At 42.6% G+C, this 16,526-nt stretch overlaps 1 protein-coding gene across 1 annotated transcript in view; it reads right to left on the reverse strand.

The window, feature by feature from the left end:
* Window positions 1-6,666: 6,666 nt before the first annotated feature.
* The window catches only part of TNFSF8 (TNF superfamily member 8), a 40,816-nt gene continuing 30,956 nt past the window's right edge, over window positions 6,667-16,526 (reverse strand). The window contains exon 4 of the mRNA XM_056860737.1: window positions 6,667-7,106. Coding sequence (XP_056716715.1) covers window positions 6,667-7,106 — 440 coding nt within the window. The remainder of the gene's footprint in view (window positions 7,107-16,526) is intronic.

The following is a 16,526-nucleotide window of genomic DNA, read 5'->3' on the forward strand; positions in this document are numbered from 1 at the left end:
GTCGAGATCAGGCTAGCCTGGGCCATCCAGGTCAGGGCATTCCTGTGTTTTAGCTGAATTTAATGTGTGTTTGTGTAGCCAGTTCCCAAACAAATTCTCAGGAGGAGTATATGCTTGAAATAGTTTGAATAGTTGAATCTGCTCATCCAAATGAATCTTGGCCCTCCAAAAAATTCTACCATGTCTGAGCAGTGTTCCTTTCCTTTCAGTGCTAATGTTCTGTGTTAACTCCCAGACTTTGCATCTGAATGTCCCCATTTTGGTTCCTTTTTGCCCTAGTGAGAAATGAACACACATATTTTTACTTCTGCATCACTGTTCCCCCATTAAAATAAATGCATTTTCAAACATTGTTTTTGGATCAATGGAATCTAAATTGTGCAGACAAGAAGAAGAAGAAGAAGAGTTGGATTTTATATGCTGACTGTCTCTTCCACTTAAGAAAGAATCAAACCGGCTTACAATCACCTTCCCTCCCCACAACAGACACCCTGTGAGGTAGATGAGGCTGAGAGAGCTCTAAGAGAGCTGTGACTAGCCCAAGGTCACCCAGCTAGCTTCCAATTCGGTTCACCAGATTAGAGTCCGCCATTCATGTGGAGGAGTGGGGAATCAAACCCGGTTCTCCAGATTAGAGTCCACCGCTCCAAACTACCGTTCTTAACCACTACACCACACTGGCTCTCACATAACACTGTATACAGAGGTTATAGAAGAAAGCAACGCAGCCATCAGCAAACATGAAGGGACCTAAAACCATTGATAGCGATAAAATACAAACTCAAAAAGAAACAACAGTGGCTATCAATGAAAAGATAGATGTCAGAGAAAGGGTTCTAGCCTATTCTAGTTTTCTATGTTCAGAGGAACTGCCCAATGTTTAATGTTTAAGGCTTAAACATGATGACATATAGATCTGTGGTTGGATTTCCCAGTAAATGTTAAAAAGCAAATGGGTTGGGGGGACCTAACAGGACCATAGTGCTTTGACAGGAAAAGTTTAATACTTCTCTCTTGCACCACTTCCCCCCAATTGAAATGTCAAATCCCAGCTGCAATTAGCCTCAATAAGGAAAAAAAGAAGTACAATATGAGTGCTTGTCTTTGTTTTCCCCAGTGAGGTTACTAGTAGGGTTGCCAAGCTCCAGGTACTAGCTGGAGATCTCCCGCTATTACAACTGATCTCCAGCCGACAGAGATCAGTTCCCCTGGAGAAACCGGCCGCTTTGGCAATTGGACTTGACAGCATTGAAGTCCCTCCCCTCCCCAAACCCCGCCCTCCTCAGGCTCCGCCTCAGAAACCTCCCACTGGTAGCGAAGAGGGACCTGGCAACTCTAGCCCAACCCCAACCCGATGCATTTTAAGCTTAAAAAATAATCAAGATTTTAGTTTTTGAATCTCCTATATAACATGAGGTTTGATCCACAGAAAGTATGAGGCCTTAATTATCATCATCCAAAGTACCTCTCCCAAATAATGGAATAAATATAAACACTGCAATGTAAACCTAGAAATTAGAAGTCATTTTCAACACATTTGAATGCTGAATATTGTTACATGAATGAAGTTTAAAATAGCCTTTTTCCAGTTAAATGTCACATTGCGCTACTCTGTGAATGATGTTTTGTGAAGGCCTATGGCCACATACAAATAAATTCTACATTAGACTACATCAGTTAAATGTCAGAAGTTATATGTATCCTGCACTAAGATTTTCAAACATTCACTCACATAAGCAAGCCTCCAATAAAGTACACACTTGATTCTTAAAACAAACATTCTTATCAGTCCTGATCTGAAAAGCAATCCAACATTCAAGACGGGATGTACAAATAGACCACCTTTTCTTTCTTTCTTTCTTTCTTTTTAAATATGTTGCTGCTGTGATCCTTATGCCCATTTTCATTGCTGATGTTTAGAGTTGCCACCCTCCAGTTACGTAGCAGTTATAAACAGCACTCTTGCTCCCTTATTATATTAAAAATAAATAAATGAATATCCACTGTTAATTAACAACAGATTTTATGCCTTATTTCATAAGGTGTTGCATTCACACTCTATATAAAGCCTATACAATTTTCATAAGGATCAAACAATATCATAATATAATTTCATATGCATAGACTACCACTATTGCTAATACATTAAAAAAAAAAGGTCCCATTTACTTCGCACAGTTCATAGTTGATTTAAAGGGCTCTCGCTGGAGTCCCTGTCTTTGCTTGTCACTTTCACTCGGAGGTTCCTCTGTTGTGGTGCTCCACATAAGACTCATGCTGCTCGCACTTATTAGCCTTACCTTGTCAGGCTAATAAATCGTAAGCTTCCCTTAGAAGTCGTTCAAAGAATGCAGAAAAGAAAAATAAACTTGATGGATAGGTATTTCTCCAGACGGGTAATTGCTAAGAGGACGTGCTTGCCGGATTTTTCACACGTTTCAAATAAACATTTTCATCAGCTCATACCCAATTGTAAATTTCTTCTAGAAATACAAAATATAGCACCAAATAATAAATCTTAATTTTATAGCCTTTTAGCATTGAGGTTTTAAATTTTAACATCAGGGTTTTTAAAAAAAACACCTTCCTTTTTAGCCCAAATCTTTTCATATTTTAAAAAACTACATACCTTATGATTAGGTTCATAAATCACCTTCAGACCTCAGTGGGTTCTCAAGAGAAGCTATGTTCACACAAGTGCAGGTTATGCCATTAATAGGTTTCAGGTGTGGGATATCCATTAGGCTTGCTTCATCATTCTTAAAGCCACATTGTCTTTTTCATGAGTTATAGATTTTTAACATTTTAGCATACCATATTCTCTTAATATTGTCGAAGGCTTTCACGGTCAGAGTTCATTGGTTGTTGTAGGTTATCCGGGCTGTGTAACCGTGGTCTTGGAATTTTCTTTCCTGACGTTTCGCCAGCAGCTGTGGCAGGCATCTTCAGAGTAGCAACACTGAAGGACAGTGAGAGACACTGTCCTTCAGTGTTGCTACTCTGAAGATGCCTGCCACAGCTGCTGGCGAAACGTCAGGAAAGAAAATTCCAAGACCACGGTTACACAGCCCGGATAACCTACAAGAACCAACATATTCTCTTAATTTCATACAAAACAGGACAAATCAAACTCCGTGTTCAATCCATATGGAGCTAATGTTTTAAACAGGTAGATGAACTTCATTTCATTCTGCAAAAGGATTTTATGATCATCTTGTGTTTGATAAGGGTGTGGCTTGTATACCCTTATAACAAAAAACAATAAATCATCAGCTTTATGAGATTTCTATATAAAATGCTCCACAAGGGGAGCATCTTTAGTGTGCGCCCTAATTTGTGATAAATGCTCCCCTATACGAAGCCTGATGGGTCTAATTGTGCTACCTATGTGCAAAAAATCACATTTGCATTTAATTGCGTAAATTGCATGATGTGTTCCACAATTACTAAATTGTTTTAGGGTATACTTAAAAATGGTAGATGTAGATCTCCTGCTATTACAACTGATCTCCAGCTGATATAGATAAATTCACCTGGAGAACATGGCTACTTTGGCAATTGGACTCTATCGCATTGAAGCCCCTCCCCTCCCCAAACCCCACCCTCCTCAGGCTCCACCCCAAAAACCTCCCACAGGTGGCGAAGAGGGACCTGGCAACCCTATTGATGTTTCTCAGTGTTTCTCTCAGGCTGCTTTTATGCTATTGGAACATCAATCATATTGAACATTGCATGCATTTTAGCAGGAAATATTCAGCACAAGAAATGGAATAAGGGTCAGAAATAAAGACTTGTGGGTATAATTTACACACGGGGACAATCAAAATAGGGATTTTTGAATCAAAATGGTGGGGCTAAGAAATTTGGCAGCATCCCCAAATTAGAAATGCTTCAGAAATGTTCAGCTCAGTTTCTCCCTGGTTTCTGGAGTTGCACATTATTGGATCTTGTTTCTGAAGAGTAACTGATGACAGCCATCTATTGTTCTCCCCCCCCCACACACACACACAGTTTGTACAGAGCATTGCCGATATGTACTTTGCTGAAGCTTTCAGATCCTTCACTCACTGGAATAGTTTCCTCTCTCTGTGTCACTGACATGAATGTGTATAATAATAAAACACTGCAAAAAAGCACTCTTGATGTGATTGTATGTGAGATGTCAAAACAAAGGAGAGTTTTTGAAGCAGTCTTACTGTTATCGCATCCATGTTGCTTGTTTGCAGAGTTTTGTCATTGTGCATGTGTAGGAGGAATACAGGTGACTTGAAGATACTAAAAACTGTGCTTGCGTCATTCTGAAGACTTCAGACTATATATTGAGGTTTTTCATGGATTGTGTCTGGGTACCTATCGTGAGTTATCTTCTGGGAACTCAGTTCCCTAGCATGCAGGGGCCTGGTTTGGATTGGGACTGGGGTGTATGGGAAGAAAGGGTTGCTGCTAGGGTTGCCAGGTACCTCTTCGCCACCGGCGGGAGGTTTTTGGGGCAGAGCCTGAGGAGGGTGGGGTTTGGGGAGGGACTTCAATGTCATAGAGTCAAATTGCCAAAGCAACCATTTTCTCCAGGTGAAGTGATCTCTATCGGCCGGAGATCAGTTGTAATAGCAGGAGATGGCCAGCTAGTACACTCAATCAATTTACTAATTGTAGCTCTTCCAACGTGGTGTACGGAATTTTTTGTCCATGTTTTTTATTATACATCGGTTCAACAACGAGACAATTAAAAATCCGTATCGGTGAGCATCGGGCAAGGATACGCTCCCACACACGTGAGGCTCCGTTAACCAATCATTACTTAGAAAAAGGCCATACGGACAAGGATCTGTTATTTTTTGCCTTATGGCAATACAAACCTCGCCCCTATACTCAAGAAGACGTCGCCAAATTACTGCACAGGCACGAAATGAGATTTATTCATCTTTTTAAATCTATGACCCCATTAGGTCTGAACAATGAATTTGAATTGTCTTGCTATCTTTAAATGAAAATTACCAATTATGCCCACAGGTGTAGGCTATCTGGCAATAGGGATTTATTCTGTGCGGGTTTTGCACTCGGTACCAGCCAAGGCAAAGCCTGAGGAATTGTGAGACGGCTGGTCCAATGTTGGTAAGCTGAAATGTATGAAATTAATTTGTTTGAATAATTAGCATGTATTGTATAGTTAATAGCTCACTGCATGATATTGTTTTTCAGAGGCCTTTGAGCCCTATATATAAGCTTTTCGTTATCCATAAGGATTAAAGATTCTAATAGTACCAAGGCAATATTAATCAACTGAAGAAGCAATTTCATATTGTGAAACGATCACCTATCCGGAGGTGCCGTTTTGGACTGGACCTATTTTGTTGGACTAACCTTTTTTGGATTGGAAAGTCTCTGGACTTGGCAGTGGGGAAAGTCTTTGGACCTGGACCACAATTATATACTGGATTACAGTTTCGTATTTGAGTTGGAACCGTATGCCATTCTCCTGATTGGCTTTGGACTTCTATGAACTTTACAAATGAGTTATTGGTGAAGTAACCTTTTTTGTATTTAACCTTTTTCGTATTTATTCTTGTTTCATATACGTGTTGTGAAGGTAATCAATCTTTATAAAGGTAAATTTTCCTTTATTATATATTTGAGCTGGTGCTGTTATTTGTTTAACTTCGTTGTATCAGCACACGTTTCTTTTCATTAGTACCTGGAGGTTGGCAACCCTAGTTTCTGCCCTCCCACCAGTAGCCCATTGGTATACCTGCAGCCCCGAAGAGGGCAAACAGTGCAGCCCAGGACTATTTTGAGCTGAGAAAATACACAGTGAGGGAGGCAGAAGGCCCTTTTTCCTGCATCCTCAGTCTGAATCCAGATAGCATCCCTGCACAGTTGAATGTGTGACTGATTAACTGTAAGGCAGGCCGTGAAACCATACAACCCATGAAAAACCATACCATGTAACCCGGATAGGCACATGGGTGGGATTGGTCTGACTATGTGAATGTCAGTTTTTCGTCAATTGAAAAAAAATACAGATATGCATATAAACTTTCCCCAAACCATATGTATTTAACATCAGAATTTAATACAGCTGAATATTAAATTTTTATATTTCAAAAATGAAAAGATGAATATTAGTTTATACAAAATTATAATAACAATAATGCAAAACAGTATTGTATTGATTTGAAAAACGCAGCAAATTGATTCTTCTTCTTTTAGTGGTTTTTGAAGCTTAAATTAGTCCAATTGCCAAAGCGGCCATTTTCTCCAGGTGAACTGATCTCTATCGGCTGGAGATCAGTTGAAATAGCAGGAGATCTCCGGCTAGTACCTGGAAGCTGGCAACCCTAGCAATAAATGCAGGCCCCTCCAACTGAAGCCAATGGCCCAGCAAAAGCAACAGGAGGCAGCAGGGCACTCTCAAAGTATTGGGAATCACTTCTGGCCCCCTCCCTTCCCCCACTCTGCTTGTATTGCCAATCCAGTCTCTTGTTGAATGGGGTGAGTTCCATCTAGAAGAGTGCCTTTGATGGGGGATGTCTGCAGCAAAAGCCTACTCTTTAAAAATAATGGCAACTGAAACAACTTCCTCATAATGAGAATTGAGTATTCTGTAGTCCCTCCAAGTGGGGCTGGATGTGGTACCCCTAAAAGACAAAGATGCTGGCTATTGTTTAGCTAAAGACCATTTCGAGAGACTGCCTTGAGCAAGGGATATCCCCAGTCTTCACCGTTGTACTTGAAGGCTCCGAAAACATTGTTTGAGGGAAGAACCTGTGTGTCCACATATTGAAACTGTTCGACATTCACTGCTATCCGATGTCCCTTCTTCAGCTCTATCAGCAGTACCTGGAAGAGGTCATGGTATGTATTGTTGGATGTATTCTCACAGCTGCATAATGTGAACAAAGTCTGTTTCTTCGCAGTCCCGTTCACAAGGATGTCTAGCTTGAGGTCCGATGGCTTCTTGGGGCAGCTGGTGATGTAAAAGTGTAAATGGCAATAAATGAAATACCATCCTGGCTGCTGGATCACAAGGTTTCCATCGTCATACTCCATGTTGTAGAGAATGCCGTTTTGGATCCACCTCAGTTGTGTCTGGTTGATTGGTTCTAACACTAAGATAGGTGGGGGAAGAGAGAAAACCATCATCACGATCTGCAAGCTTAACCACGCCTGCCATAATTTCACAAATGTTAGTTCATTTCACCAGTGAAAACAGAGGCGTGCTTGAGTCACCCCTGTTTCCGTACTAAGGATCACTGCTTCAACCCCAAAACTGCATATTGCTGAAAATTCTGCTCTGCTTGTTTATTTATTTATTGGACTTATAGCCCACCCTCCCCAGCAGATGCCGGGCTCAGGGCAGCTCACAAAATAATAGATATACAATAAAACATCATAACCATGTAAAAGCAATTTGTTAAAATGGCCCTCTAAGATAATAAAAAAATATAATATCAGATATTCCAGTGGTGCTTGGCTTGTAATATAAGGCCACAGTAGGACCTGTGGTAAATAAAATAAAATGCAGTGACTGCTGTGAAGACAGGAAAAGCCATTCAGTGTTAGCTTTTGCTTAGCATCACTATTCTCCATTTTGAATGCCTAGAAACGGTTGTCTGTAACTGTAATTGTAGAGGCCTAGCAGAGACCATGAACAACAAGATGCACCTGCAGCCTGTTACCAGGCAGATAAGACCCGTTCAAGGCCGAGCCAGCATACCAGCCTAATTGGGAGCTAGTTTCATCTATGGGAAGTTGGGAGGGGGGAATGATCTCATTCTTCATGCCTAGGACCCAGTCCGGTCTGAACCGGCCTGAACCATCTAGAGGTTTCTTTGAACCACCATTTCTGATTGGGAGTCATGGGTCATCTGACTAGGGTCCAGATTGCCATAAATTTAGCCATGCTTATTCTATGCTAACTATCATCAACACCTGAACTGCTTTAGCACGTTACTCTGCTCAGCTACAGCAATGCCGCAATGCAAGAAACTAAGGCCTGAACCAGCTTAGCTTAAAAATAAGGAACTTCAGCTATGTAGTAGAGTTGTAAGTATAATTAGCAAGACTTTGTTATTTTCCTTGCCAGTGTGCCTTTAAGATTACTGTACTCACATTTTAATTACTTTGACTTTTTTAAATTTCTTAATAAACCTTTTTCATTTAAAAGGTGGTTTGAGTTATTTGACCTGACTCAGTTACGTTACAACATGGCTGGGGCTCTGGAGAGGGCAGCCAGTCATGATATGGTGGCAGAGCATGAGGGATCAGTTCCAGTTACTCAAAAGTAATTCTTAAGGCACTGGCAGTGTTTGTTATTTTGTGCAGTCAGGATGTTGTTCAGGAGTACTGCGAGTTTTGAGTTAGGCACCAAGCCATGGCATCAAGCAGCTGGAGCTGTGCCATGGAAGCAGCGGGCAGAGATCGAGGTAACGGTGCTTGGAGACACAGAAACTAATCTCCTGCAGTTTGAGGAAGAACTTATGGGCGGCATGAACCTTCAGGTCGGAGGAAAGGCTCGCTCACGGCACTGGGGAACTACAGAGCACTGTTGTGGAGACACTTCTGGCGGGTCAAATGCTGGAACGGATGGAGACTATGTGGATGACGATGACCAGAGGCCATTGCAGGAGTTGTTACCAGACGTCCAGGGGGCAGTCAGAGTGCCAAATTCCAGGAATTGGTACGGAGATGGCAAGGGAGACAGCCCAAGGGACAACAGAGGTGACAATCCTAACAGCAAAGGTGAAGAGCCTAAAGGTCAGCCTGCAGGTTTCGCTGAATTCATCCAAGGATTTATGGACTATCAGAAAAACATGTTTGGATATTTACAATCTCAGAATGCAAGTGCTCAAAGGGTCCAGCAGCAGGCACCTAAGTGGTCGTGTAAGGATTTACCGAGCTACAAGGAAGGTGACTGTGTGGTGACTTATTTAACACTGTTTTAAAGAGCCTGTAAAAGTTTCAAAGTGCCAAAGGAATGCTACATGCAAGCTTTGTGGACTAGCACCTCAGGGGAGTTGGCAAAGTTACTTACCTGGTTAAGTCCTGATGAGGCTCAAGACTATGAACTCTTTGAGCAAAGGGCAATCCAGCATTTTTCCTTGACAGCGGAGCAACTTTGAATGTGGCTGAGGAAGGCAACACCCAAAGGTAAAGAGACTCTTACTGACTTTGTATACAGGCTGTTCCAAAATATTGAACAGAGGTATGTTGCAGCTAACATTCGTACTGTGGATGATACCATCACTCTTTTGGTGAGAGAGCAGTTTGGGCAGTCTATAACTGAAGAGCTGCATGCTTTGATTCAAGCCCGAAATCCGAAAAATGTCCTGGAGATGGCTGCTTTTGCTGACCAGATACTTGTGGGGAAGAAGGAGGCTCATAAATCTCTCCTTCGGCTTGGAAATGAGAGGCACGGGGCTACACCATTCCATGGGAAAGAAGCAGGGACAAGAAGACCAGAGGTGAACCAAGAGTAGCGTCCTGACAATTGGACCACCCCAGTCAAAGATCCTGCCCAGCAGACAGACAAGCCCGTGGCCACATCAACACCAGCGGCTACATCTGGGTGTTTCCATTGTGGGAAGCAAGGACATATTAAAAAAAGGACTGTGTTATTTGGAAGAACAAGCAAGCTACTTCAGCTAAAGTCCAATGTATTGGAGGAGAAGTCTCTAACTCTGAGGCACAACAACTGACTACAGAGGCTGGGAGGTCGACTACGTTCCAGAAATAAATCCAGAGCAGGTTGTTCGAAAGCACCCTGTTCCACAAGACTGGCCAAGAGGGGCTGCAGCTAACTGAAAAGAGACCCAGAGGCAACCAGCTTACGCTCAAGAGGGTGAGCACACAGCAGCTAAAGTTGGCTTCACAGCAACTGTGGGGAAGCTGAGAATTCTGGACACCAAAGAGTTAATTTCGCCTCAACAGTGAGCCTGGGTCAAACAGATGAGAGAGGAGGAGGTCGTCATAAATCACTGCCATGTCATAAAAGGCTGTAAAGATACAGGGGCCGACATCTCCAGTATTCACTGTAAGTTGCTAAGTGCCAATGATTCTATTCCCTGTGGGATTTTGAAGGTTGAAGCTTTTGAAAGCGCTGTAAAGCAAATGCCTCTAGTGAAAGTTCACTTGCAGTTTAGAGGCTGGTCTGGGGAAAAGCTATGCCTTATCCATAGCCGGGGTGATCAACCATTTATAATTGGGTCAGATTTACTTTACCAATGTGCCCACATGAGTGCTATGCAGACCAGGCAGCAAAAGAAACAGATAGAGGAAGTCCAGGAGAGTGAAACTGCAGAGGCAATCTCCAGCCCTCGAGGTGGGAAGGATGAAGGTTGCAAAGGGGGTGCATTCTCACTTTTGCCACTAAATGGAGGGCTAGGACAGTCTGCAGCTACAATGCCTGAGAATCCTCCTTCTGCTGATTTTAGAGAAGCCCAGCTGGTTTGTGAAACCTTGCAAAGTTGCAGAGAACAAGCCAATGCTTCTCAACCTTTGTCAGTTGACAACTCAAGTTGTTTTGTGTGGCTCAATGGACTGTTATACAAAGAAACAATTCCAAAGGGATGTTCTCAAGACTGGGACACCGAGAAACTTCTAGTCGTGCCCAGAAAGTACAGAGAAGAAATCTTGAGGGTGGCACACGATATTCCACTTGCAGGGCATTTGGGAATCAAGAGGACTACAGCCAAGGTTCAACGTAACTTCTACTGGCATGGAGTTACAAAATCAGTGAAAGACTATGTAAGCACTTGTGACACCTGTCAGCGTGTGGGTTTTCCTCAAGACAAGACCAAGGCTGAGCTGCATCCTTATCCAGTCATCAGAGAACCATTTCACACCATTGTATTGGATTTGTTGGGACCACTCCCACAGTCAAAGTCAGGTAAACAATATATTGTTGTCATTGTAGATCATGCAACACGATTTCCTGTCACATTTCCCCTCAGAAATATCACTGCGCAGACAGTGGCTAAAAGCATTCTGGACTTTGTTTCAGTGTGCGGTTTCCCTAAGACCATAATCACAGACCGTGGTAGTAAACTGATGTCTAAGCTGATGGCAAAGGTGTGTGAAATAGCAGACATAAAGCATGTCCAGACTTTGGGCAAGATGCTAAAATGTTTTGCTCAGGAGCACAAAGACTGGGATGTGGCAGTCCCCTACCTGATGTGTGTGTATAGGAACATTCCTCAAGAGAGTCTACAATTTAGCCCAAATGAACTCTTGTTCGGCAAGAACATTAGAGGGCCTCTAGAGATCCTGAAGGCAGACTGGGAAGGTGTGCTGTCTGAAAAGTGTCCAAAGAATGTGGTAGAGTACTTGAGCAACTTAAGGAGCACTTTGGACAGAGTCAGAGAAGCTGCCAGTCTAAACTTGGAGGAGGCCCAGATATCAGAAGTCCATAAACATAGAATAAATTAAATACAAAGCTTATGGTATTCTATCCTCTACACACAGCATTGGGTAAAGCTAACACATACTGAAACATATAAATATCCTGAACATAAATTCAGTTCCCATGAAGTTAATATGATTTACAAATGACATGGCAAAATAAAAGCATGTCTTTTGTCCTGAAATATTGCTATTATACCTGAAATGATTTTAAGATGTTTTTACTAATCATATCTTCCCTCCCATTATATTAATCATATTTTGATAGGGACTCTGTAATGATTATACACTAACCATGTTTTTACAAGATTCTGTAACTGTAGTATTCTAAATGAATCTAGAGATACAAGTTGAAAGGTTTAAACTCTCATGGAGAGAAATATTATGAAACATAGAAAGTGCTTATAAAGATTGTTTGAAACTGCTTGCGTATATCATAATGTATTTTATGACATATTTTGAGAGTGTGTAAATATTCACATGCATATATATATATATATATATATATATATATATATATATATATATATATATATATATATATATATATATATATATATATATATATATATAATGTGAAATAAATGTTATTTAAAGGAAGTTCATTGTTTATAAATTTTCTGGCACACTTCAATAGAAAGCCTACAGTAGTAGGAATTATCATTGACTCCTGTCTGTGAGGTCTCGCTGAATAAGATAACTTCACTTCTCAGTAAGTGATACATTCTAAGAGTGTAGACCCCTTAACGACACGAGCCGTGACACTGCTTTAGCAGGTTACGCTGCTCAGCTACAGCAATGCTGCAATGCAAGAAACTAAGGCCTGAACCAGCTTAGCTTAAGAATAAGGAACCTCAGCTATGTAGTAGAGTTGTAAGTATAAATAACAAGACCTTATTTTCTTTGCCAGTGTGACTTTAAGATTACTGTACTCGCATTTTAATTACTTTGACTTTTTAAATTTCTTAATAAACCTTTTCATTTAAAAGGTGGTTTGAGTTATTTGATCTGACTCGGTTACATTACAACACGGCTGGGGCTCTGGAGAGGGCAGCCAGTTGTGATAACTGCAAATGGAATTGATACTTTCCAGGCCAGGTGGAGTAGGACAGGGAGACCAGCATTAATAAAAAAACCATAACTGGCCTCAACCGTAATCCTAGCAGAATAGTTCTGATTTGCAGGCCCTGCGGAACTCCGTAAGGTCCTGCAGGGCCCTGGTCTTATTAGAGAGATCATTCCACCAGGCAGGGGGCAGGGTGGAAAAAGTCCTCTTCCTGGACCTTGTTGTATTAATATACTTTGTCGCCCCCTGCCGCCAAATCTGGTACTGTTTTAAGGCACAAGCAGACCCTTGTTTTGTAGTTTTAAAATACCCTAGGAAAACAACCAAGTGTTCTTTTATCAGTTGTTCAAAAGGTATCTCAGCAGCAGCGTGTGAACTAGCAGTCTGCATAGGGTTGCCAGGTCCCTCTTTACCACCGGCAGGAGGTTTTGGGGGCAGATCCTGAGGAGGGCGGGGTTTGGGGAAGGAAGGGACTTCAATGCCACAGAGTCCAATTGCCAAAGCATTTTCTCCAGGTGCACTGATCTCTGTCAGCTGGAGATCAGTTGTAATAGCAGAAGATCTCCAGCTTGTAGCTGGAGGTTGGCAACCCTAAGTCTGGACATGGCATGGCTCAAAATCTTAATGTGCATAAATTGCACCCCTTCCATACTCAGAGATTTAACTTCCGGACCTCTTAAGGAGGGAGCTGAACCTCCAAGAATGTCAATGCTAGCAACTGACACTAATATTTTGATTTGATTTGATTTATTGGATTTATAGGCCAGCCTTTCCTGGCCAAGTTAGGCTTAGAGTGGTAGGAATCCCCAAAAGCCAAAATAGGAATATTGAAGACAAGGCAAGGTAATAGGGGCTGTCATAAATCAACAAGAATCATTGGAGAGCTCACTTTATTAAGCCTGAAACTGTATGATCTGATTATTTTAAGACTATCTTCTTTATCAATCTATCTGTACACTAAGATTATGTTCAGGGACCTTGTTCCATTCCCTTGCCATCAAAAATGCAGCAGGTCAGGATGTTTTCAGTAGTGGCACCAACAACAGAGAATGTGCTGCTTAGAGAGGTCCACTCAGCACAGGCCTTTAGACACCCGAACAACATAATTCTTTTCAACAAGCATTTCGGAGCAATTTGTTTTAGGTTGCTCTTTGACAGTATTTGCTTCAGCATTTGGCCTTGCTGAGTTGAGGTGGGCCATCATTGATTTGATATTGAGGTGATGCTACGTTTTAAAGGGTAGGAATTGAAATGGTGTGGTGATCCTTTGCCACAGTGCCATGAGGTGAAGCTTGGGAAAAGCCAGGAATGAAATGGCCAAGAGAGGGTGGCTGATTATGCCTGCCCTGTCATTAGGGTTGCCAATTTCCAGGTACTAGTTGCACTGAATGCAATAATAATGGGCCAACGCGTAAGCAGGTTACTAAGAGCTAGCGTTGGTCCCTGAAGAAGGCTCATTAGCCGAAACAGAGTGATAACCGGACCTCTGTACCAACAAGAAGCCACACCCTATGAACCTTGGAACCACAAGACACTGAATAGCATTTTTTGTTGGCAAATGTTTTATACATGACCATTGTTATTGCATTCAGTGCAACTAGCAGTTGTTCTTATATGAACTCACTTATGTATATCAGTGTATATACTAAGGATTAATTCTGTGCTTTATTTGATGTATCATGTTTTATGTTACATACATGTAGTTTGATATGAACACTAAATATCACTACTTTTCTATAACAACATAATAATCTCTGCATTTTTACTGCTGCTTCTGTTTTCCTAATTATTCTACAGCAGGCTAACCTCTGTTTACTAATTTCCAAGTACTAGCTGGAGATCTCCTGCTATTACAACTGATCTCCAGCCGATAGAGATCAGTTCACCTGGAATAAATGGCCACTTTGCCAATTGGACTCTATGGCATTGAAGTCCCTCCCTTCCCCAAACCCCTCCCTCCTCAGGCTCCACCTCAAAAACCTGCCGCTGGTGGCAAAGAGGGACCTAGCGACCCTACCTGTCACGGTAGAGGCAGACCCTGCTGTGGCAACAAGACATTCAAGTGAGAGAAAACAGGAGAGGCACACAGGAGGACCAAAACAAAACGGGAGTCCAGTGGCACCTTAAAGACAAACAACATTTATTTCAGTATAAGCTTTAATGAGCAACAAGAATTCTCAGGATGGAAGATGGGGAAAGGCTGAGAGTTTCCTAGATGATTCTAGGATTGCCAGCTCTGGTCTGGGAAATACTTGGAGATAGACTAAGGAGGGCAGGGTGTGGGGAGGGGAGGGACCTTAGCAGGGTACAATGCCACAGAGTCCACCCTCCAAAGCAGCCATTTTCTCCAGGGGAATTGGTCTCTGTAGCCTGGAGATCAACTGTACCACCAGGAGATCTCTAGGGTCCACCTGGAGGTAGGCAACCCTAGATGATTCCCATGAGCCAGGCAGACTGTATGGATTATAGTGGCATAATTTAAGCCTCTGCAGCTATCAGAACAGGAATAATAAAAGAATATATATCTGGGAAACCATAAACCTTTGATAAGGGACATATTATGAAAACATCCTCTACAACTCATTAACTCTCATAACACTATTTGCACGTCTTTCAGACACAATCCAGAGTGTCTGCATTAATGAATGTACGTAAAAAAAAACTACAATTATACCTGGGAGTACTGATAAGGCATTCAAGAAAACAGCTCTGATCCTGTTGGTTATCACTTCTAATCAGACTATAGGCATCACCCATGTATGTAATTTCCTCAGAATTTGCCTTAAAAGATGCAGAAAATTGGAATTGTACCAGGGAGCATACACAACTGGTGAATCATAGCTCCCTGAAGTTCATTAGAAATAATTACATGGTGTCTATGATGCACACATTGAATCTTTAATATGTAGAGTCTCTAGTCATTATTTCTGTGCACACATAAGTAACTCTACAAGCCCATTCCTGAAGGGGGAGGCAAAGCTCCTCCCTGCCACCAGCATAGGTGCCACTTTATCACAGAATAAGGTGGCACCTATACCATCACAGCGGCAAACACGCCAGCGTCCGGCTGCTGTTGGCCCCTGCGGGCTGTGCAGCCATGCCAGCAGGGATTTCCCAGAAGGGAAAGCTCACGCTGGCGTGTGGGGGGGGGGGGGTTGGTTGAGTGGCAGCAGGGCCCCCTTTTTGGTGGCACAGCCCCATTGTACACAATTAGGATTGCCAACCTCCAGGTAGTAGCTGGAGATCTCCTGCTATTACAGCTGATCTCTAGCTGATAGAGATCAGTTCCCCTCAAGAAAAGGGTGCTTTGGCGATTGAACTCTATGGTATTGAAGTCCCTCCTCTCCCCAAACCAGCCATCCTCAGGCTCCACCTCAAAAACCTCCCGCCGGTGGCGAAGAGGGACCTGGCAACCCTGTTTAGACCTGGTGAGAATTTATAATTTCAGCATATGCAGCTTGCCTTATACCCTGGCCTGCTGAGATGGGGGGGTGGCTGGTGGTTCAAAATTCGGGGGCCCAAGTCAACTGGAAGTAGGGTTGCCAGGTGTGTGGTTTCGGAGGCCATTCTACCCAACTGCTCCAGACTGGTGACTGTGCATGCACATTTAGGGGGTTTAAGTGCTAAAGCAGCCATGGCGATGCGGCGCTTCCCTGCCCCCTGAAACCTCCCGCCAATCAAGAGGGGGGACCTGGCAACCCTAGCTGGAAGGCCCCTGAAGTCAGCACATTGCTGTATCAAGCCAAGTGTCTTTCGAACTATTTTCCTTTTAATGCAGTTTTGGCGGTACCCGCTAGGGGCAGAGGGAAGTCTGAGCACAGAAAACAGTACTTTGACAATGGGCTGGACTTGCCTTTCTTGCTTAATAGATCATGCTAACCCCATCAACGTGGACAGCACGGAAGTAAAAACATGCAAGCTCGGCTGATGGCTGCTACAGTAACCGCCAGCCTGCAGCTAGGTTTGCAGCTAGGGGGTTGGGGAGGGGAGGGACTTCAATGCCATAGAGTCCAATTGCCCAAGTGGCCATTTTCTCCAGGGGAACTGATTTATATCGGCTGGA

Source organism: Euleptes europaea, chromosome 14 (assembly GCF_029931775.1).
Source record: "Euleptes europaea isolate rEulEur1 chromosome 14, rEulEur1.hap1, whole genome shotgun sequence".
In the NCBI taxonomy this organism is placed as follows: Eukaryota; Metazoa; Chordata; class Lepidosauria; order Squamata; family Sphaerodactylidae; genus Euleptes; species Euleptes europaea.